This window comes from Eptatretus burgeri, chromosome 11 (genome assembly GCF_056783735.1).
Source record: "Eptatretus burgeri isolate ZD-2024b chromosome 11, Ebu_testis_v1, whole genome shotgun sequence".
Taxonomy (NCBI): domain Eukaryota; kingdom Metazoa; phylum Chordata; class Myxini; order Myxiniformes; family Myxinidae; genus Eptatretus; species Eptatretus burgeri.
Window position 1 is genome coordinate 73,489,820 of NC_140971.1, and position 23,980 is coordinate 73,513,799.

General features: G+C 42.4%; 1 protein-coding gene across 6 annotated transcripts in view; it reads left to right on the plus strand.

Moving 5' to 3' along the window:
* Positions 1-23,980, plus strand: part of LOC147017376 (uncharacterized) — a 47,387-nt gene that overhangs the window by 8,604 nt on the left and 14,803 nt on the right. For 3 of the 6 annotated variants that reach the window (XM_085846994.1, XM_085846988.1, XM_085846992.1), the window contains exons 3-11: positions 8,870-13,545; positions 13,730-15,261; positions 16,796-16,877; positions 17,498-17,573; positions 18,129-18,209; positions 18,872-18,950; positions 19,489-19,567; positions 20,764-20,845; positions 21,484-21,563. In XM_085846994.1, the coding sequence (XP_085703120.1) occupies positions 20,798-20,845; positions 21,484-21,563 (128 nt within the window). In that variant the 5' untranslated portion in view covers positions 8,870-13,545; positions 13,730-15,261; positions 16,796-16,877; ... (3 more) ...; positions 19,489-19,567; positions 20,764-20,797. Of the gene's footprint in view, positions 1-5,342; positions 13,546-13,729; positions 15,262-16,795; positions 16,878-17,497; positions 17,574-18,128; positions 18,210-18,871; positions 18,951-19,262; positions 19,323-19,488; positions 19,568-20,763; positions 20,846-21,483; positions 21,564-23,980 lie in introns of those variants that run through there. The other 3 variants (XM_085846993.1, XM_085846990.1, XM_085846991.1) reach the window with 3 other exon arrangements.

The following is a 23,980-nucleotide window of genomic DNA, read 5'->3' on the forward strand; positions in this document are numbered from 1 at the left end:
TCGATTGAGTTGCAAATGAGCACACTGCAAGTACGAAGAGGTAGGGGATACCGTAACCACCGAAGAAATGTGCAATCGGGGCACGGCCGAGGATTCAACAGAACAAAAATAGACCACAATACATGCTTCGCTTGTGGTCAAATTGGTCATTGGTTTAGAGAATGTCCGAATAATGACAATCGAATACTACGAAGACCTCTGCCACAGAGCCAAAGCTCAAATTTTCACCCGCACTCCCAAAATACTGCTGTGTGGACTACGCAAGGCCCGCTCTCGCAGCAACAACAATGGAGGGCCAGGGCGAGACGTCAGTACTATTGCTACTAACTTCTAAACCCTCTGATGAGCCAACTCTTACCTTAAAAGTTGCAGGACAACAAATCTTTTTTTCCGTAGATACAGGCACTACCCGCTCAACAATTGGACAATGTGACTTTCCAAATGTTTCGATATCTACCACTTTAACTCGAGAATTGCGTGTGGAATTTGGATCTCTCGAAGCAGCATGCATTTTTGTTAGCGGCAGATATTTGTTTTGTCGACTAAATTGTGCAGTAAAATGTACTCTTGACGGGGTCGATTTGGAAAAGCCCCAAAAACCATGAGAATCTGTTTTGCATTTGTTTCAAAACGACCACTGAAAAACCCTTGTATCGTCGTGGCCAAAAGTATTGACACCCTTGCACTTTTTTTTCGAATGATGCATCATTTCTTCCAGAAAATGTTGAAATTAAGAAATCTTTTGATATCTACATATATGTATTTCTTTGGTTTGCAGTGGAACAAAACTAAAAAAAAAAGCTGAAAAATTATGAAATCTTAGCTTATTCCACACATCATCACCATTGTCGTTTAGGTCTTTTCCATGCGCTTGCATGTGTAGGCCATTGTTCACCTAATGGCTGCTTTCCAGGCTGCATGATCCCTTGCTGGTCCTCTTGTTAGGCTTTTAACTCTGAGATCATCTCTCAGCAACACATGCCGTGTTTTCCTTGGACAGCCTTTCGCTCTCCTTCCATTCACATTTACATTTGTACGCCTCTTCACACAACTACCTGCCCACATCCTTTCCACATGTTCAAACCATCTCAACCTACCCCTATGCATAACCTCACGAATGCTTTCTCTCCATAACCTATCTCTTGATTCCACATTTGGTTTCCTATCCTTCAGTGTCACATTACACATCCACCTCACCGTCCTCTTTGTTTCGTTCACACCTCTGGTTATCCTCCGTTCTGATCACCCATGTTTCACTGCCATACATCACGCTTCCAATGCAAGCTGCGTAAAGTTTTCCCTTTAATCGGAAAAAGTTTCTCTTTATGTCAATTGGGTAACAACTCCCTAATCTTCCTCCAGCCACTTCTAATTCTTGCATTCACTGCTGCTGCCACACCACCACTTGCACTAATCATATCACCTGTTTGTTTGTTTGTTTGTTCCCCCCCCCTCCCACACAGGAGTTCCCAAGGTAGGCCTCCAAATTCCTGTGATAATAGCCTCAAGAACCATAATGAACAGGATTGGGCTCAAGACTGAACCCCCCCCCCGATGAACACCCACTTTCACATCAAAATCCTCGCTTTGCACTCCATTTACCTTCAGAGGTTTTTAGGCCATCATGCATTGCCGTGACTATCCTAAAATAGCCTGGACAGTATTATTGGCACTTTTTAGAAGTTTGTAGAAATAGATTTCAAGCAGGTGATTCTCCTTTACCTTATTAGGTTTCTTTGCTATGTTTTTGTCACCCTGGGTCTATTGAGTTGGAAAAATGATAACAGAAAAAAAAACTTGGGTTTCAAGATACCCCCCATGGACTTTTTGTTCACGCACATTTTTCTAACTTTGGGGTGGGGAAAATTGAAATGGCTGTAACTTTGCAACCAATCATTGTGGAATAACAAAATGACCCCCTTAAAATGTTAGCCTTGGCTCGGCCAACTATTTGATGTATGGCTTATGCAAATTGATGTATGGCTACACCAAAGAGGTCAACGATTGACCGTATCCTTGCTCTTCGTGTCCTCACCGAACGCAGACGAGGGTTTCGGCAGGGGCTGCTTGCAGCCTATGTTGATCTCTGTAAAGCGTTCGATTCAGTGAATCAGGATGTCCTCTGGAGGATTCTTGGTCTTCGTGGGGTGCCACCAAAACTGATCGATCTGATGTCTGAACTCTACTCTGGTACTGAGAGTGCTGTGAAGTGTGGTGGTACCATCTCTGACTTATTTCCAGTTGTTACTGGAGTTCGTCAGGGGTGTGAACTGGCCCCCACACTTTTCAGCACTTGTATGGACTGGATTTTAGGGAGGATGTCTGAGAGATCAAGCTGCGGTGCATCGTTTGGGAATGTCAAGATCTCGGACCTTGATTTTGCAGATGATGCAGTCATCTTTGCGGAGACTTTAGATATCCTTTTGGGGGCTCTCGATGTGCTGAATAAGGAGTCAGCCGCTGGGATTATGGGTTTCTTGGGTCAAAACTAAGATCCAGGCTTTCGGTGACATCTTGGATCCTGCTGTCCTGTCTGTGTCTGTTTGTGATGAGGATGTTGAGGTCATGGAGAGATTCACTTACCTTGGCAGTGATATTCATGTCTCTGCTGGCTGCGAGTCAGAGGTCAATAGACGTCTGGGTCTGGCCTGGGGAGTCATGGATTCACTGGATCATGGGGTGTGGCGCTGCCGGTACCTGTGCGGGAGGACGAAAGTCCGAGTCTTCAGGTCCTTGGTACTTCCAGTCTTGCTCTATGGATGCGAGACTTGGACTCTGACCAAGGATCTGAGACGAAGACTTAATTCCTTTGGTACCAGGTCTCTTCGGAGAATCCTTGGCTATCGCTGGTCGGATTTTGTGTCCAACGAGCGGTTGCTGAGAGAGACTCGGATGAGATTTGTTACCTGCATAGTCCGTGAGCGTCAGTTGCGGCTGTATGGACATGTGGCTCGTTTTCCTGACGCTGATCCTGCTCACCAGATTCTCTCAGCGGGGGAGTCTCGTGAGTGGAGGAGGCCAGTGGGCTGACCACGTGCCTCGTTGCAGCAGGTTGACCATCTCAAGGAGATGGGGATGGGCCTGGCATCTGCCTGGGGGATTGCCAGACGGAGGCCCCTCGAGTACCGGCGGAAAGTGGATGCAGCGACGTGCTGTTCTGGCACATGCTCCCATACCTGACCCGACCTGACCCTTATGCAAATGTATTCAATAAATAGGTCAACAGAGGTCAAAAGGTCACGAATTTGACCCCTGCCTAAAATCACGCCCCTTTTCAGAAAATTCATCACCCATACCATTCCAAAGGGAATTTCTCAGCCAAAATGGGTTCAAATGGAAGCCAATTGGTACCCAAGTTGATTATAAGTTTGAAAATGTGGATGCTCATTTCCTAAGCTATTTTTAAGCTATGCTTAAGGCTGATGCACCCCAACCGTGAAGTACAACGGTTTAAGACCCATTTTTTAACATGGCCGTATTTCCGCCAAATAACATGCAAAATTGCACAAACCCAATCAAAGTCTAATTTTGTCACTTCAAACAATCCAATTTTGACATTTGGTATCAAAATATTGGTATTGATGATTCCTACACTTTGTTTTTACAAAATTTGTTTTTCTTTTCAGGTATTGGCTTGAAATGTACCATGGAACATAGAAAAAGGAGGAAGGTGGATGATTGTTCAGGCGAGGAGACAGGAGTCTGCATTATCCATGCAAAAGATCCAAAATCGGATGAGTTCACGTTCATCAAGAATACAAAGGATCCAACAGAACACTTCAAAAAGATCTGATCGGTGAAGGAGCCGAGACTGTTGCAGCCTTTCGAATCTCCATATCGGATGAATGATATTTGCGCACAGATACCAGAGGAATGAGAAGATAACCATGGGTATCATCATGCATGCAACACAATTTACAGCGAATCTTCAGCGTCTCAAGGAGTTTCCTGCAGATGAGCAACCATCAACCAGCCAGTCGAGGGAGCCCAGGAGGTCATCCATTGACAAAGACAAAACTATTTTCAATCCGGACTGTTTGTTCTGTTATAAACGATGAAGGAAGAAAGTTAAAGGATTGTGGACAACTGAAGACATGAAGGTCTTCGAACATGGGGGAGGTGAAACTGTCATTAAATTGGCTGACCAAAAGGGAGACTGTGACCTCGGGAGAAGTTCTGGCTTCGATCTCTTTGCCTGCGAGGCCAAATATCATCCCTCATGCCGCAGAAACTGTCAATTGTCCAGACAAGGGGTGATCGCAAGACAACGAAAATGTCCTGCAACAAGCAGCCCTGGAGAAAGTGCACCTAGAGGCTTTTGCAAATGTTTTCAGTGATAAACGAAAACGTGGTACTCGCCCGGAGAGTTGTTCGACTGAGTGAGTTGCGTGAAATTTACATTTCACACCTCAATGAAACGCCCTTTCCAAATCCACACTATCGGGGTGAAAAGCTGAAGTCAAAACTTCAAAAGCAGAAGGATTACCAGGAATTTCTGGGGTTTTGTCCTATTGGAGCAGATTGGCGATTCAGTTCTTACTTTGTGTTCAACCTGAAAATGGACATTGGGGAAGCGATAGTCAAGTTACCAACTTGGACAGAACGAAAAGATCAAAGAGGTTTCCAATGTCCTGAGGAATGAAATCATAAACAGATTTGAGGATGTCGATGAAATGCCATGGCCACTAACTGTAAATGATCTGAATTCTACTACTCCTGTTCTCCCTCAGTTGTTGGAGAAGCTCCTCACCAATGTTATTTCTGGAGAAAAACACCGTATCAGAGGACAGGCCGCTTAGTCAACTCTGTCGGTCAGAATATATGCCGTGCTGCTTCCGATGGCAAATCGTATGATGCAAAGGGCAACGGTGTTGGCTATATGGAGAAGGAATCTCCTCACCTTCAACAAAGGTATGATGTGACATTGGGGTCACTGTTGGTAGGACAGCAAGGAATAGGTGTTGAGGTCAGTGTGACCACTCCTCATTTTCATAAATGCCAAGGTGAGCTAATGAAAAAAGCCAAGAATTTGCAAGGTTTCGGAAAAGCGATGATAATAGAAAACATATACTGTACACCAAGGTGAACAACGAATAGCCAAGATCTTGTGAAAAAAGCCAAGGAGTGGTCGCACTGGTGGAGGTGCACCTGTCTGCAAGACATTTGGAACTGTTTAACCAGCCACCTGAGATAACACCACATGTTGCCATCAGGCTGAAGTCATAGCTCTGATTATCAAACTAGAGGCAATGTTTAAGCTGACAGCTGTAGGAATTTACCAAGGTGCTCAATTTTGGCAACTCGGCATCGAAGGGTTCCGCTGGGACTGAAAAGAGGTAATTTTCTCTACTTTCACTGTGACTGACATCTCATGCATGCCCTCTATAAGCACTTCTGTTGACTTACTTAACCGTCACTAGTTATTTGTGGAGAACGCATCCTAATGATATAGGATAGATTAACGGTATGTGACAAGTCAAGATCACTATAGACACTTCTGAGCCCTTACCTCATCAGCAACAGTACCCGTTGCGGCCTGAGACTGGTATTGCTCCTGTCATCCAATCTTTGTTGGAGTAGGTGACGATCGTTCCAGTTACCAGCCCATGCAATACACCAATGTTACCTGTAAAGAATTGAGGAACGACAACGTGGCACTTCATTTAAGACTTCAGGGCTGTAAATGACCTCGTCATACCTGCGTACCCTGTGGTTCTGAATCCCGTCACAATACTCCAGCATTCCTTGCGAATATGACTCTACTGTTATTGACCTATACTCTGCCTTCTTTTCTGTTTCTTTACATTTACATATGAAGGTAAACAGTACACGTGGGCTGTACTTCCCCAAGGGTATACCGAGAGCCATACTTGATTCACGCGCACTCTGAGAAGATCAGTGACAAGCTTTCCCTGGGGGCTTTGTTGGTACAATACGGAGACGACTTTTGTGCTTTCCTTCAAGAAAAGCATTTTTAGCAGGGCATCTTAATCCTACTCACGGTGTTTGTGAATAAAGGACCCAAAGCTTCAAAGGATAAATTGCAATTTTGTCAGGAGGAAGTCAAATATTTAGGACACATCTTGAAGACACCCGACTTCTCTCCTCGGAGCGTGTAGCCACGATATTGGTGCTGCCAAAACCGATGACCATCAAACGCATGAAATCCTTTCTCGGGTCTGTGAGCTATTGTAGACGATGGATTGCTGACTTTGCTCTTCTCTCTTGCCCCTTGTTGGCTCTTAGCTCTCCAAGTTGTCTAGTCCCTTTAGTTTGGATATCTGAGGCCGCCTTTACGGCACTCAAGTGTGCTCTTTCCTCTGCCCCCGGGCTGGGTTTGCCGAACTACGGTAAACATTTCTTCCTGTATTCCCATGAAACACACGGCTTTGCTTAAGCAGTGTTTATGCAAAAACATGGAGGTAAGATATGCACCCCATTGCCTACCACAGTACAAAATTATATTCCATGGCTTTGGGCTTTCCCCTGTGCTTGAGGGCAGTAGAGCAGCTTCCTCGTATGCAGTACAAGCTATAGAATCTGTCGTTTTAGGCACGACTGATTGATTCTTCTTGTACAACATGCCGTTGCCACCATTTTGATAAAGGCTAAAACACAGCACTTGTCTTTCACGTGCAACTACATACGAACTTGTGCTATTAGCTGTGCCCAACATCACCATTCAGCAATGTCCTCCTTTGAACCCTGTCTCTCCTTTGCTTTCAGTAGAAGATGGAGAGCCCTCATAGCTTTGAGGAAATGGTGATGCACACACTTTTGCCTTGCTCTAACCAGAAACATCCCATTTCAAAATCCTTATTTGATGTATGTTTATGGGTCTTCTTTGCTTGCCCCTGATGGCTCTTTGCTGTCGGGCTGTGATATTTGCACGGATTCTGAAGTTGTAGAAAGCCTAAGGTTGCCTAAAAACTGTTTGGCCCAATGCAGAAATCTTTGCCCTAATATGGGCTTGCTGCCTAGCACAGGGACAAACTGCCCCCTATGCTTTGTGCATGACATTGTTCATAACTGGCACCCTTTGGCATGAACGTGGGTTCTTAACTTCTCGTGGAACCCCCATAAAAAATGTCTACCTAATAGCTTTGAGTAGGCAAGCTACCTTCTTCCATTGCTGTTATCATGTGATGTTCACACTGGTGGTTGTGATTATTCAAAGGGTGGTGCTAAAGTGGATTAAGCTGTGGCCTTTCCCCTAACGCCTTTTTGATTTCCCATTATATTTCTGTACCTTCTCCTCATCCTCTCCTTCCTTGCATGATGTTGCTGTCTTGCAAGTAGCTGTTGATGTCAAGGAAAAAGATGCATGGATAATGTACGGATGTAAATACGATAGTGATACTGGAGAAGTAGTTGAGTTTAAAATGTCACCAAAATACATACCGTGGCTCTATGCTGACATGCCATATCACATAGATATTTGAAACATACATTTGTAGCTTTTAAAAACTTATTCTTTTATGATATTAAATTACTAAACATGAATGAATTTTTATTGCAAATAGTGTTCCAATTAACTGTGGCTAATATTAATTTTCCAATGTTCTGAGTCCACTGGGAACTTAAATGAAATGAGTATTGTGGCTTATGTGAGAAAGGACATTCATGCAGGGACAGCTGCTTTTGTGGTGCTTGCTGGAATGTTAAGAATGTGGTCTCTGCCTGGGAAGAGAAAAGATGGGAGGGATCTCATGGCTCAAATAATAAATAGGCTTGGCAGAATTGTATGAACTGGAGGAACGATTTATTATGGGATACACTGACCTAACTCAAGGCTCAGCCTATTCACCAAGATAACAGAAACCAGGTGGCGGTTTGAATTCCAAGTCTGTTCAAAGGCTTGACCATTGGTCCAGATCAACATGTTCCACCATAAGCCCACAGAAAAAGAAAAAAATTCTGGTAACATGCTCTATGAATGGGGTGGGTCGGTTGGAATTTTTTTTGTTTTTTTGTAATTTTTATTTATGTTTTTTGGACGTGTTTAAATGGAAGCGCTACAGCATTTCAGATTCTACATCCTTCCAACCAGCAAGTGTATGTTGATAGTTGAAAAGATATAGAATCATGAACTTTAACATCTATTGTGGTGCAAAATTTGGGGTAAAGCAGTATTGTGTCCATAAGTGTAGATGATTAATTGACACCAATTTAGAGTCTGCAAGGGTTCCTTTAAAAAGTGAAGCTGGTATCAATGATAGACAGCATATCATTAACACGGCTCAACAGCACAAATGAAGGAATTGAAGAATATTAATCTCCCATTCATTATCCCTGAAAATCTTGTATATTCAAATATTAGACCCTTTCCACTTGACAAATATCCGAGATTATGCCATTTGGCTTAGGATTATTGCACGAATATTTTCACTTTGTTTCTTATTTTGGACCTATGTTCATAATAATCATCATCTTATTATTATTCACAACATACCTTTTAGTTGTTTTTGGAGGTCGGTTTGTTTTTCCAGACAGTATGTCAAATGCAGACCTTATGGGTCTGACATCTTGTGCCTCTTGTTGACAACATCAGCACTTTAAGTGGGAAAAAGAAAAGCGAACACCAAATGTCTGCACGACAGCCATGACTTCTGTCAAAATTGGGAATGTCTATTCAGGGTCCATTTTCCGACTCTTAAGACACCATCGTGTGTCCCAAGTGGGGCTGTGCAATGTTTTTAATATGTTAAAATTTTCTGACCCCTTAACGGAAAAATAATAATAATTGGTTACGTCAGGTTACTGAAGATTCAACCTTTTTGTTTTTTATTGTTTATTTATTTTAATGTTTTTTTTTTATTTTTTTTTTCTTCGGCCCAACTTTCTCCCTATCCATTTTGTTTTAATATAGGAGTATAGCTGTCGTGTTGCTCGAACATGATGGCCTCAACAAAAACCATCCTCAAAGTTCTGTTGACAATCCATCACTGTGCCGAGTCACTGACACGGTTTTATCGCCAGATGTATCTTGTTTTGTTGAGCCATCTCGTGCTTTGAAAACAGCACCCATGTTTTTCTTTGTGTATAAAAGAGGGTGCTTTGGTCCAGACAATTCAAAGAAGGTTTCACCATTGCTGGTGTCTTTTTCTCCATTTGAATGTTATGTTTAAATGATTCAACTCTGTCATATTAAACTTGTTAATTGAACCTTGAGTGAGATTTCTTCCACAGTATTAAACTATGCAAATCTCATGACTTCCACATGGTGGCTCCACAAGCCCTCGTTCTATGGCCTGCTTGTCTGGTGCATGGTGTGAGCCATACAAGAAAAGGGGAATGTTCTCATTTATTTGACACACTGGTATGCTCCTGGGTTTACCTCTGTGGCAAAACAATATTGTAGAATTTGCCAAGAATATAACCCAGGAAAAGGGCCAAAAACTGTGCTTGCAGCACATCCACCTCCAATGGTCCATTTGTGCATATGCAAATTTGTTTTGTTCAAATGCCATTGTTGTGGATATGAATATATTCTTGTAGTTGTTTTCTAAATGGGTTGAAGCGTACCTGTGCTAAAATGGCAGATATGCAACTACTGTCGCTAAGGTATTAATGAGAGGCCTTGTGTGTTGGTTTGGTATACCTTGAGCTCAAGTGATCACGGAACTCTTTTTACGGGACAAGTAGTTCAGGAGTTGTGCAAAACACTACGGGTGAAACAAAATTTCCACTGTCCCTGCCATCTGCAATCGGCTGGAGCTGCCGAAAGACAAAACGGTGTTCTCAAAAACAAGTTAGCAAAAATTTTGAAGTCAAACGGGTCCAAAATGACCAGATGCTTTACCCATATCCTTGATGGTGATGAGATCAACCCCAAATAGGAAAACTAGTCTCTCCCCACATGAGATCGTTATAGGGGTAGCCAATGTGATTGCTGTTCTCAGCCCCATTAACTGTAAAATAAATGGTTATTCACCAGATGGAAGATACAATGCTTGTGTTCTGTATTGCTCTAACACGTGCTGGCAAGACTTTTCATTCACAGGTAAAAGAAGCATCACCGGAACTGGCTGTGCCACAACTTCTAACCAGGAGACTTTGTTTTCATGAAATCTCAAAAGAAAATGCTCTCCACCCGAGGTGGACGGGACCTCACAAAGTCTTGCTGAGCACCCATACAGCCGTGAAATTTTAAGGCAGGATCACATGGATTCACTCTTCCCAGTGCAAGAAGGCCCTGGAGAGGGACCCTCAAGCACTGCTCCACTTCTGCCTGGGTTTTGTTCCTCAACATCTGTGGCACTGCCCTCGTCCTCATATTCCTGCTTAATGGAGAACAGACTTTTACGTGTGCTGACACACATCAAAAAAGGCACACGCATCTAAATATCCTCTAAAAAAACTTTTCTCTTGGAGAGACCCATGAGTGAACTTGATGTATGTGAGCAATGGCCAGAGAAGAAAGTGGACTGCATTCTCAGCAGTCAAGAATGAGAATAGAAGCAGCACCACTCCTGAGGCCTGGAAAATATTTGAAGTCTTTAGCCCAGCGATGGTGTGGCCTTGATTGATTTGGAATTGTTTCATCGTCATTTGGGATGATGTTTTTTTAAAAATACCGAGATTGAGTTAGGTTTAAAAAAAAGAAGAAAAAAATACCCAAAGATGTATTTTTATTTAATTTTTATATAAAAATTTTTTCTTCTTCTTCATAAAGCATGCAAGATAACACTGGCAAGTAAACACCATCTACAACGATCAAAAAAACCCAGACGAGATAAGAAAGTGACAGCTCAGGAGATGGTAGAAGAGATTTGCTCTTCTACTCATACAAAACGATATACATGTAGACTCGTACAGGTTGCCTTCATGACAAAAACTTGTGGTGCTTGAAGACTAAAATCGCCCTGGAAGAGACTGGCATCTTATGCAAGTTATTGGTGCCTGGTTTGCCTTCAAGGCACATACTGTTTTCCTTGAGGACTCTGAAATGTTCGATCGTATCTTAACCCGAATAGATGCACTTGAAGATCTGTTTGCAGCCGAAATGTGCCATCAATGTTCACGCTGGAGAAAATGTCTCGCCAAGTGCCAAGGAGAAAATGTGCCAAGGAACAATCTCTACTTCATATGCAAGATGTTCAACTGAAGTCAGGCAGACGTTTTCACCACGTTCTGTTTTAGCAGTACGAGCTGTGAACATTACAAGGGCTTCTTGCTGACTATAAAGCATTACTGAGAAACTTTGGATTTGACTTTAGTGGAAAGAAGTAGAGTAATATCAGACATGTTGCGGAAAGAGTTCCAGGGCAGGCTTGGCTTCCATGATCGATGCTGCAAGAATGAGAGCACACTAGTGACGTATCAGCTGGTGGAAGCTACATCAAAGAAGCCATTTGCTCACTTTGTGTGAGTGATTAGCAGCTCATTAGCAATGTTGTCAGACATATTGAGGACACACTTGTTGGAATTGCCAGTATGACTTGGCTGCCAAGTGTTGAACTCGAGACCAAAAGGCCCAAACAACATTCTTTTGAAGTTTCTTGCTTGGTTGAAAAACCCATCCATGCAAAACTTTGAAGACAGTACCAAGGATCCAAATGTTTATGCACTGACATTGCTGATGTCGTACATAATGGCAAACATTCCTAATTTCAAGCAGCTGTTGGTGACATTGCATGGACTGATCAGAAGCTGAAATTCTGGACATACTCAAAGTTCTCTCTTGGAATAACCTTTAAGGATGTTCATCTGTATGATTCATGGGCAAAGTATGACCATGAGAAAAATGTATGCTCAAGAGGAGCTTGCTGAGTGCCCCAGGAACACAGTCTAGACAATGATTGCTTTTGTGAAGACACTGACAGGATGAAATATGTCACACCATACCAACATTATGTTTATGCAGCCTGAGGACCGGGAAATGATGGTACCAGATAGACGTAAACAACCGCTTCCTGCAAATTCACAGGATCTGAAACGTTTGTGCATGGACCAAATCTTATCGAGCCCTGTAAAACGGTGAAGCGTAGGCAACCAACACCTTTCCCAGACATCAACATTACCTGTCAAAACACGAGTACAGAGGAATAGGGGCTTCATCCATGCTTTTGGTGGCTTTCAAGCTACTGTACAGAGATATGGTGAAGAGCAAGTCATACTATTTTTTAATGTTTCCCAGGCCTCCTCACAAATCTGTTGTCCATAAAGTAATGTGCAGAATGGTGGCTGCAGCTGAAAAAACACATGCCCTTCATATTGTTAGTTGGGGATCAACCAGTCTATTCTCTTATGATTCAACTGAATGTTGAAAATCCTGAAGTCTTCAGCCTCATTCTGCCAATTTCTTGGGCAATTTCACACACTGCTCAATCATATTCATATCTGCAATTCATAAGTGGTTTGATTGTTCCAGTTTGTCTGATATACTTGCTGCTGAGGTTTGGTAGTCCAGGCGCTGCGTGGAAAACATTACAAGTGAGGCATCAGATGTCTTCGGTTGATCTACAAGACTCTAACCCGAAGTGTGAGACAAAAAGTCCTCCATAATGGTGTCCCAATCAGAAAACGCAAAGTGAAAGCTTGCAACACTTCATGATCCCTCCACAACCCCAGAAAAGAGACAGGAAGTATATTCCCAATTGGAATCTCATCCATAAAGTGTCCTTTGTAGACACAATTGTTTCAAATCCTCTAGTCGTCTAACAGCTCCATGGCCAAATGTTGGCTGGGCTTCATGTACATGGTTGAGATTCTGATTATGAATATCCATGCTCTGAAAACCAATAACTGGGAAGAGTTCAAGGCATCTTTGTGCATGATGATGCCTTGGCAACATATTTTTGATGATTACAAAGAGTGACAATGCACCAGTGGTTTGCAGACAATATTGAAGGAAGGCCTAACTTCCTTGACAATCTGGTTTTCTGATGAGGCTCATTTCCTTCTTTATGGCCATGACAATGCCAAGAACTGTGTATACTGGAGATCGACAACCCCCTCCACCCCCCCCCCCCAATCTTGTGCTCGAGCGACCTCTCCACTCAGAAAAAATGCGCTTTCTGGGTCGCAATCAGTAAACATAAAATATATGGCCCTCACTGGTTTGACGATGACTGGCAAGGCATTCACTGCTAACACGAAATGTTACATCCAAATTATTGGGAACTTTTGGAGGGCCATAGGCAGTTGCAGGGGGTAGGGTTTAAGGAGAGGAACCATGGTTTCCACGGGATGGAGCCACTCACCACACTTCAAATTATTCCCTGAACTGGCTCAACATGCACTTTGGTGACAGTCATCTGTCGAAGACTTGCTGTTAAATGTGCCCCACACTCGCCAGATATTTTACTGCCAGCTTTATACCTTTTGGGGCTACATGAAGGACTCTGTCTGCAGAGGAAAGCCACTATCCATTGGAAAAAAAAAAGAAAAAAAGCAACAATTATCAATAAAGTTTTGCCTTTGTTCCTGCTGTGAAATGTTGGAGTGATGAACCATTTTGCCTGTCAAATTCCAGTGTGCTTGCAACACCATGGCAAACATTTGGAGCATGTCATTTCAGCATTTGGTCCTGTCTTATTCAAGGTAATGTGTGCCAAACTTGTAATAAATGAGAATTTTGTATTGAATAATTATGGTTCTGATTTTTTTGGGGGGGTTACCTTGAAAGTAGAAATGTCGAATGTAGTGAATTTGGTTTGGTATGTGTTGATACTGTTTGTAGCGAATGTATTTTTACATTTCTCATAATATTGTTTTATTTGTGCAGGTGACCCATGGAGCAATTAACAAGAGAGGAGTGACTTCATTGTTAAGAACAATGCCAAGCTGAAATTTGTGATGGGAGTGCAGCATTCTTTCAAAAGGCTATTCACCAGGTTGAATGCCCAACCCTGAAGATTATGTTTTGGAGTGGAGAGGGATGGGCTCTGTGAAGAACAATAATGCGGGACACTGGACATCCGAGGAATATTCGAACTCCAGAATGTAAACGGAATGAGAAAAGTGTGCAAAGCCTCAGAATATCGAGGCACATTTCACATGAAATTGGAGTTTCAAAGCAGTGTCATGAGTGTTGGTCTGATCTGAAGGCTTTCCCTTACAAAATTCAATCAATGCAACAGTTATCCTCAGATGACAAGTGTTGACATGATGAATTCTGTGCGCGATTCAGTCGGATTATCGATCAAGTGGGAATCAAAATAGAAGACATAATTTTCAGCGACAAATGTCGTGTTTACTTGAATGGTAGGGCAAGCAATCTGAAGTCAAGTTTTGTGGCATGGAGAAACCAGCCCACTTTGTTGAGTTGTCCTCCATTCCCCAAAAATAATTATATGGTATGGTCTCTGTAGTCATCAAATTTACAGTTCATACTTTTTTGAAGATCAGGATACTGAGGAAGGGGTGGCTGTGGATGTGAAACATTGCGTACACATGTTGAACACATTTTTCTGGAGTCTTGTGAGAATCGTTCCTGGTGCTTGGCTTCAACAGGGTGGAACAACTGCACTTTTAGCTCGTGTGTCCATGCCATGGCTCGATCACTTTCCTGGTGGATCAATTTCCCATTGATCTGGATTTCCTTGGCCTCAGATATCCTGACCTCTCACCTTTATATTATTATTATAGTTTTTTGTGGGGATTTGTTAGTTGAACTGTTTTTTAGGAGAACCCAATGAACATGCATGAACTCAAAGGTGCTGAAATGAAGGCTCTTTCCAGAGTCTTGTGTGAAACACTTCATTCAGGCTATAGTCATAAAGTATACCACATGTATCCATAAGTGTGCAGAACTTGGAGGACATTTCAAACATTTTGGAGGTGTGGAGGGGGGGGCATCCTCCTCCCCCCATGCCCCAAAAGTCTGATGGGTACAGTATTATTGTAACATACGTTTTAAATGTTTCCAACAGTTATGCTGGATCCATCAAGACTTGATGGTGATGGTATCAAAGAAACTTTGATCAGGAGCAAAGCGACATACCACCATTGACTGATACTCAACAACTCTGTGCTGTCTGCTGCTGAAAGTACCCGGCAGACTAGTAAAATGCGAAGAATTGGTTCAAAACAAACGAAAAATTCTGAGAAAGGTCCTAAACTCTGAATTTGAGGCGTGCCACAACAAAGCAACCCGATGGATGGATTGAATGAATGTACCTGGAGTCTTAATGATGGAAGGCTTCTGGCAATGTTAAGTGGTGATATTATGGCACAGGAGTTCCAAGTATTGTCCTGCTTGCTTGGTGGGACTATCCTGGACATCGTGTGGCTACCTCCCATTTTTCACTTCAAAAGGTATTGGTTTTGCTTCTACTTCCGCTTCTTTTTACATTCTGTTGTCAAGCCAATTAAGGTTGAAGCTTTATGCTGTCTTGATTTGTGTTCTTTATTTCCATTATGTTTGTTCTATCATGGCTTCTATGGAGGTAAATTACATTAGACGCACTTTAGACATTGATACTCTCGCAGTTTATACAAATGTATTCAAGTTTGATTATGTGTCTGCCTATGTGAGACTCGTATGCTATTTATTTGTTTAACAATAAATATCAAAACTTTAGTAAATACCACCAATCACTTTGCTAATGGGAATACTAAAAAATAATTGTTTTTTTTGTGATAACTTGCTCTGTATTAATTACTTGGTAATGTAATATGATTTTCAGGAAAATTTAGATGTAATCAACCACATGATAAAATAACTTGTGTATTCTGGTTTAAAACTTGTATGTGAAACGAATATATATATATATATATATATATATATATATATATATATATATATATATATATATATATATATATATATATATATATATATATATATATATATTTTGCAGCTCTTATAAGGCAACTGTTTTCTGTCACAGTAACTGTGTAAGGAGTTTGGATTGTTATCTACCAGGGGAAAATGGTGGAGTGGCCCCTCGCTGAAACTTATCTGCTTTGTATGTTCCATTAGTGAGTGACCCATTACTTTTACTCAGTTGTTATCAATGTTGGACCTTGGGCAAGATGTTTGTGCTTCTCCATTGGTTGAACTATGCTTGACCCATCTCTCTCCAATCTGAGGACAATCCAAAAGTAGTTTATCTTCATTTGCTTGTTTCTTTACTTTTGAGATGTATTCCTTCTATCCCTTTCCACCCTACCCTTTCCATTCCTTGCCTGTATAAAAAGTCAGAGGGATATTGGTGCTGTTTTCCTGTGTGATACTTTTCCATGTGCACATGCTAATAGACACGACCTCCAACGTTGAAGCGGAGACTTGGTTTCTTTGACACCTCCGACTTTAGTTAGCTGGTTGAGCATATTTTAACAGTTGCTTTTTCAACGAATGTCATTGTACCTTCAGTTTAATGATGCTGGCCTCAATTATAGGAAAGCTTAAAAAAAAAAAAACTATATATATATATCTATAGATACATATATATCACAAAGGAACCCAGGCCTCACCTGCTTGTCGGGCCCACGTGGTTATTGTTCACCACGTTTACAATCTTAAACCTTGAAAACCTTCTCCCACCGTTAGAATCTTAAACCTTGTTATGGTTTACAATCTTAAACCCACATTGCTTTCTCCTTGCCTTTCCTTTCACCCTCTTGGGTGGGACAGGAGTGAGGTGCTGCAGGGAGCTTGCAGCCTGCATTGTCCCATAACTTTCCGAGCCTTTTGAGCAATTTTGAAGGAGATGTACCATGCAGGACACAAACCAATTTGTTTGCGACATTTTAAATAATATGGATTTGCCATCTTGTATTGAGACAAACGTGTTGCTTCATGAACATTGTATATTATTTGCCATTTAAATGGTGTTTCTTTTAACAGGGAATGAAACTGCCTTCAAAGTGAAAAATCTGACTTTCCGAGTTCAAATCCGTACATCTACTTTACGTTTGGAAGCAAAAAGGTGCCAACAAAATAATATATTCACCTTTTTGTATTACTTTGTGCAACTTGAAGATGAAGCTTCTTCCTGGCAAATGTGACCCCGTGTCGATTAGAAAATGTGTGTTCTTGAATTGCATTCTTTGTTCCTGCTCACCTGCATTGTGGCCGAATATATTGAACAATTATGTTAACTGAAAGTATTAACCTGTCAGTTTTTGGATAGTTGAAATCAAAGGAAAACTTCCCAAAACTGTTCAGGTCAGACTGGGTCCCTGGGCACGGCTCCTCACCTCCCTGTTGGGGTCACGTGGTTGTGCGTTGTACATCCTCTGTGATGTGGCTTTCTCCATGGTCTGAAGGCATTAAATCTTTCCCTCTTGCCACTCCTTTCTTTTCCTCACCTTTTGAGGGAGAAGGAGTTGGAGAGAGCTTGTGGCCTGCATATTCCCATCACTCTTCTCATGTCCGTTGGGCAATTTGGAGAGAGATTTACCATGCAGGAAACATTTCATCCACTTTGTTTTCTGACTTGAGCATCATGAAAATGGTTTTAATTTGTTTAAACTTCACTAAATCAATAAAATGGTGTTCAATAGTTTGTTTCTCCAGTTGATGTGAACATGTACTTTTGTGAAACAGGTTTTGGCTGAACCCGATCTTCAGTGACTTGAGCTTGCATCAGACACTTGATGCCGATCAATGATCAGCCCATAAGGTGGGTAACGATTCAAGGTCTTTAGCATTTGTGCTCAACGTATTCTGTGAAGATCTCCACGTGCATGTAAGCTTTGTGTTAAAATCTCTGCATAGTTTCATGATGGTTGCTGTGATCGTTACACAGAATGGGTTAAACTAAATGATCAGTGTGATCTGTTAAATTTACAATGTTTGCTGAGAATTTGGTGACGGGGTCACAGTGCAGGGCTCCTCGCCTGCTTGTTGGGGCCACGTGGTTACGGGTTGTACCTCCACCGTGGTGCAGCTCCCCACACCGTCATAAAGGCACGTGTCTTTCCCCTTCTCCCACTTTCTTTTCACCTTGGTGGAGGAATGTTGGTGTGGTTGGGTAGAGCTTGCGGCCTGCATATTCCCATAACTCTTTCTGAGCCTATTGGGCAATTTGGAGAGAGATTTACCATGCAGGAAACAAACCAATTTGATTGCTTCCTTTTGAATACCAACTTGGATTTGCCATCTTGAAGTGAGAAAAATGTGTTGCTTTTTGGACATTGTATATTATTTGCCAACTAAATGGTGTTTCTTTTAACAGGATATGAAATTGCCTTCAAAGTGGAAAATCTGATGTGCCAAGTTCAAATCGTACATCTACCTTACATTTCAAAGCCAAAAGGTGCCAACAAAATAATCTCTTCACCTTGTTGTATTACTTTGTGCAACTTAACGATTAATCTTCTTGCTGGCAAATGTTACCGCATGTAGATTAGAAGATGTGTGTTCTTGAATTGCATTCGTTGTTGTACCTCCTTACCTGTCAGTGTTGTGGCCGAATATATTGACCAATTGTCATGTTAATTAACAGTATTACCCTGTCGGTTTTTGGATTGTTTAAATCTTTGGAAAGCTATCTCAACACCGTTAAGGCCAGACTGGGTCTCTGGGCAGGGCTCCCACCTCCCTGTTAGGGTCACGTGGTTGTGGGGTGTACATCCTCTGTGGTGCAGCCTTCTACACGTTCTTAAAACCATGCATCTTTCCTTGTTGTCCCTCCTTTCTTTTCTTCTCCTTTTGAGGGGAAGGGGGGGGGGGGGTTGGGGTGGAGGAGTTGGGTGGAGCTTTTGCGGTCTGCATATTCGCATAACTCTTCCCAAGCCTATTGGGCAATTTGGAGGGAGATCTACCATGCAGGAAACATTTCATCCACTTTGCTTTTTCTGACTTGAGCATAATGAAAAATGGTTTTGATTCGCTTAAACCTCATTAAATCAATAAAATTGTGTTCAATAGTTGATATTGCTCTAGTTGATGTGAACATGTACTTTTGTTGTGAAACAGGTTTTGGCTGAACCTGAACTTCAGCGACATGAGCTTGCATTACAAACACTGTTGATGCCAAACATGATCAGCCCAGAAGGTAGGCACCAGTTCAAGTTCTTTAACATTCTCGTTAAACATATTCTGTGAAGATGTCCATGCGAATGTAAGCTTTGTATCAAGATCTCTGCACGTTTTGCTGGTAGTTACCATGATCTTTAAACAAAATGGGTTAAACTAAATTGTCAGTGCAATCTGTTAAATTTACCATCTTTGCTGAGAATTTGGTGACGGGATCCCAGTCTGGGGCTCCTCGCCTGCTACACCACCTCCACGGTGGTGCAGCCCCCCACACCATCATAAAGCCACACACCTTTCCCCTTCTCCCTCTTGCTTTTCATGTCGATGTTAGGTCGAGCTTGTGCCCTGCATATTCCCATAACTCTTCCCAATCCTATTAGGCGATTTGGAGGTAAATTTAACATGCAGGAAACATTTCATCCACTTAGCCTTTTCTGACTTGAGCAAAATAAATCGTGGTTTTGATTTGTCGAAATGTCATTAAATCAATAAAATGGTGTTCATTCGTTGATATTGCTCCAGTTGATGTGAACATATGTAATTTTGTGGTGAAACAGGTTTTGGCTGAATCCGAACTTCAGCGACTTGAGCTTGCATCACAAACATGGTTGATACCTATCGTGATCAGCCCAGAAGGTAGGCACAGGTTCAAGGCCTTTAGCATTCTCATTCAACATATTCTGTCAAGAATTGTTAAATGTACAATGTTTGTTGACAATTTGCGGGGATCCCAGTGTCGGGCTCCTCGCCTGCTTGTTGGGGCCACGTGGTTATTGGTTGTACCTCCACCGTGGTGCAGCTCCCCCCCCCCCCCACACTGTCATAAAGCCATGCATCTTTTCCCTTCTCCCTCTTTCTTTTCACTTTAGTGGAGGAATTGTGGTGTGGTTGGGTCAAGCTTGTGGCCTGCATATTCCCATGACTCTTTCTGAGCCTTTTGGGAAATTTGGAGGGAGATTTACCATGCAGGACACAAACCAATTTGCTTAATTTTAATTATTAACTTGGATTTGCCATCTTGTTTTGAGACAAACGTGTTGTTTTATATTGTTTGGCATTGTGGAAGAAATTCAGTTCTTCAGTTCAACAACCAAGACCCCATGGTCTGAGACCATTTATTATCAACAAATGTGTACATGGGAAAGAAGGAAATGCAAGACGAGCAATATCAAACATGATTCTCTTTCTAGTCAAAATGCACACAATAATGCCTTTTATACTCGATGGGCAGCCAAAGCATGGGAGGGTGAGACATTTGGCAATTCAACTATGGGAATGTCTGATGGGCAATGGCAAAATAACTCGGAACTGCAACAGCAACGCTTGCCCACTTTGGGTGGGAGGGAAAGAATAACACGCACATGGCTAAAGTTTGCGGTGTTAACCTTGAAGAAAGGACGATAAGTTTGGGGAGGAAAGGCAGAGAGGATGAAGGGATCATGTGGCTTGCAAGGCCTTTGCCATCAAAAGCCAAGAGAATTGTTTAATTTTTTTCCTTGGACAACAAGACTTTTGCTCCAGTGGCCTTCTGAAGTTATTTAATTTCTGCTCGACTTTGAGGGTCCGGCAAGGTGTTGTTTTCAGCAGCTGGGCAGTTCCATTTCAACATTGGAGATACTCGTCTTGGTTATATATGCATTTCAGTGAGATGAAAGCACATTAGATTTAGTAAGATTCATTTATGTCACGATGGAGGTCAAAAGACTTGTGTAGGGGGTTATTTTATACAGTGTTCATTTAAGAAAAGTAACAAGTGAATATAATTGGGAATAAATGGATCAATATAATTCTTTTTTTCTTCCACACCATCCTAATGGTATTTCTTTGAACAGGACATGAAACTGCCTTCAAAGTGAAACTTCTGACATGCTGAGTTCAAATCGTACATCGACCTTGTGTTTGGCAGCTTCAAAGGTTTCGACAAAATCGTCACCTTTTTGTATTTCTTTGTGCCACATAAAGATGAAGCTTCATCCTGCAAATGTTCACACCTGAAGCTTAGCAAATGTGTATTCTTGAATTGTTTTCTGTTTGTTCTTCCTGCGTACCTGTGGTATCCCAGCATAATGAAAAATCATTTGACAAAGTATTAACATGTTCGTTTTGGGATTGTCAAACAAAATGTCCATTGAAGGAACGCTTTCCTTAAAACAGTTTTGGTCAGACTGGGTCCCTGGGCAGGTTTCCTCACCTGTCTATTGGGGCCGCGTGGTTGTTGGTTGTTCCTTTTCTGTGGTGCAGCGTTCCACACGGTCTTAAAGCCATGCACCTTTCCCCTTCTCCCTCTTTCTTTTCACCTTTGTGGAGAAATGTTGGTGTGTTTGGGTGGAGCTTGCGGCCTGCATATTCCCATAGCTCTTCCCGAGCCGATTAGGCGATCTGGAGGGAGATTTACCATGCAGGAAACATTTCATCTGCTTTGCTTTTTCTGACTTGATCAAAATAAAAATGGTTTTGATTTGTTTGTTTAAACCTGATTAAATCGATAAAATGGTGTTCAATAGTTGATATTGCTCAAGTTGATGTAAACATGTACATTTGTTGTTGAACAGGTTTTCGCTGAACCTGATCTTCAGCGACTTGAGCTTGCATTACAAACACTGTTGATGCCAATCACTGATCAGCCCACAAGGTAAGCACTGGTACAAGGCCTTTTTTTTTTTTTTCGTTCTTTTTTAAATTATTTTTTGGTAGACATCGTTGAGGCTCTTATGAGAGCTAACATACAACGCATAGCAAGGGGGGCATGAGATGAGGGGTGGGAGAGGGAAGGACAAAACAGTGGGGAACAGACATTAGGAGATCTGTGGAAGGGAGAGGGATGGTGCAGAGAACATGGGGTGTACAAGATGGACATTACAGGGACTTTCAGGAAGGAAAGTGGGAATTTTTGAAGGAGGTGGGTTTGGGGTGGTTTTACGGGAGTAGAAAAGATCATGGTTTTGGATGGGGGAAGATAGGTGGTGGTGAACAACTGTTTTGAAGGCCTGGAGGGAAACATGGGATTGAACAGAGTGAGAGAGTTTATTCCAAGGGGGGGAGGGGGGAGAGGAATGAAAGAGTGAAGGTGAGCAGTTATTCCTGATTTTGGTACTTTTTACCAGAAGGGGCTTGTTCGTGGACCTTGAGTGCCATGCAGAAATATGGTGGGGACATCGAGAAGAAGGAAGGACCACCGACCTGCCTGTGGTGAGTGAGAGGCCCAAAGACTCATCCTCGTCATGAGAGATGCCAATGAATCTAAATGCCTTGGTTTCCACAGCGTGAAGCCGAGAAAAGTGAGAGGCAGGAGCACACTTTGGTTTGCTTTCCATGGAGCAAAAGCAAGTTTTCAGGCCAACTGCCTCGCCACGAGCTGCAGTGAACCATGGGCGGGAGGAAGGGTAGGACGACTGAATGAGAGAGAGAGAGGTAGAGATATATAGATAAATTCTTTGAAAGAATTCCCAGAACAAGATAATGTGGAGATGGGAGACCAGTCTAGAAGTTTGGCTGCTTGGAGACCCTGCCAGTAGGCCTGAGTGAAACGCCAGATTCGACGGCGCTGAGGTGGATCTCTGATAACAGCCAGAGAGATGTCCCCTTTGACAAGGATGTGGTGAGAAGAACCAATTGGAGCGAAGGAAGAACAGATATTTTCAGGTAAATTTGTCAAAATCGCATCCAGAAGAGAGAGAGTGCCATTGATTGAGATCCGGGTCGGGAAGTTGACCGATTGAGTCAGTCCCAATATGCCACAGAAGTCTTTTGCTGCAGTGCCATGACAGGTGAGAGAGGTACCCACACCCAGCCAACTGGCATGATAACAATTGAAGTCGCCGCATAAGAGGAAGAGAGTTCGGATTAGAGAATGGAAATTTGTCCATATTTTTCGGATCGTGAGGTGTAGATGGAGTCATCACTGTTTGGTGGACGGCACAGCACACATATAAACATGAGGTGGGAGTGGAGAGGAAGCCGTGGCCAGGGGTCATCTTGGGGGTGTGGGGTTCATTTAACATTCTCGTTAAACATATTCTGTGAAGATGTACAGGTGAATGAAAGCTTGGTATTAAGATCTCCACACGGTTTCCTGGTAGTTCCCATGATCTTTGCACAGAATGGGTTAAACTAAATTATCAGTGCAATCTGATAAATTAACAATCTTTGCTGAGAATTTGATGACGGGGTCCCAGTGCAGGGCTCCTCTCCTGCTTGTTGGGGCCACGTGGTTATTGTTTGTGCCTCCACCGTGGTGCAGCTCCCCACACCGTCATAAAGCCACGTGTCTTTCCCCTTCTCCCTCTTTCTTTTCACTTTGGTGGAGGAATGTTGGTGTGGTTGGGTAGAGCTTGCGGCCTGCATATTCCCATAACTCTTCCCAAGCCTATTGGGCGATTTGGAGAGAGATCAACCATGCAGGAAACATTTCATCCACTTTGCCTTTTCTGACTTGAGCATAATAAAAAATAGTTTAAATTTGTTTAAACTTCACTCAACCAATAAAATGATGTTCCATTGTTGCTCCAAATGATGTGAACATGAACTTTTGTTGTGTAACAGGTTTTAGCTGAACCCGATCTTCAGCAACTTGAGCTTGCATCACAGACACTTGATGCTGATCAATGATCAGCCCAGAAGGTAGGCAACGGTTCAAGTTCTTTAACACTCTCGTTTAAACATATTCTGTGACGATGTCCAGGTGAATGTAAGCTTTGTGTTCAGATCTCTGCAGAGTTTCCTAGTAGTTACCATGATCTTTAAACAAAATGGGTTAAACTAAATTATCAGTGCAATCTGTTAAATTTACAATGCTTGCTGAGAAGTTGGTGACGGGGTCCCAGTGCAGGGCTCCTCTCCTGCTTGTTGGGGCCACGTGGTTTTGTGTTGTGCCTCCACCGTGGTGCAGCCCCCCACACCGTCATAAAGCCACGCATCATTCCCCTTCTCCCTCTTTCTTTTCACCTTGGTGGAGGAATGTTGGTGTGGTTGGGTCGAGCTTGCGGCCTGCATATTCCCATAACTCTTTCTGAGCCTATTGGGCAATTTGGAGAGAGATCTACCATGCAG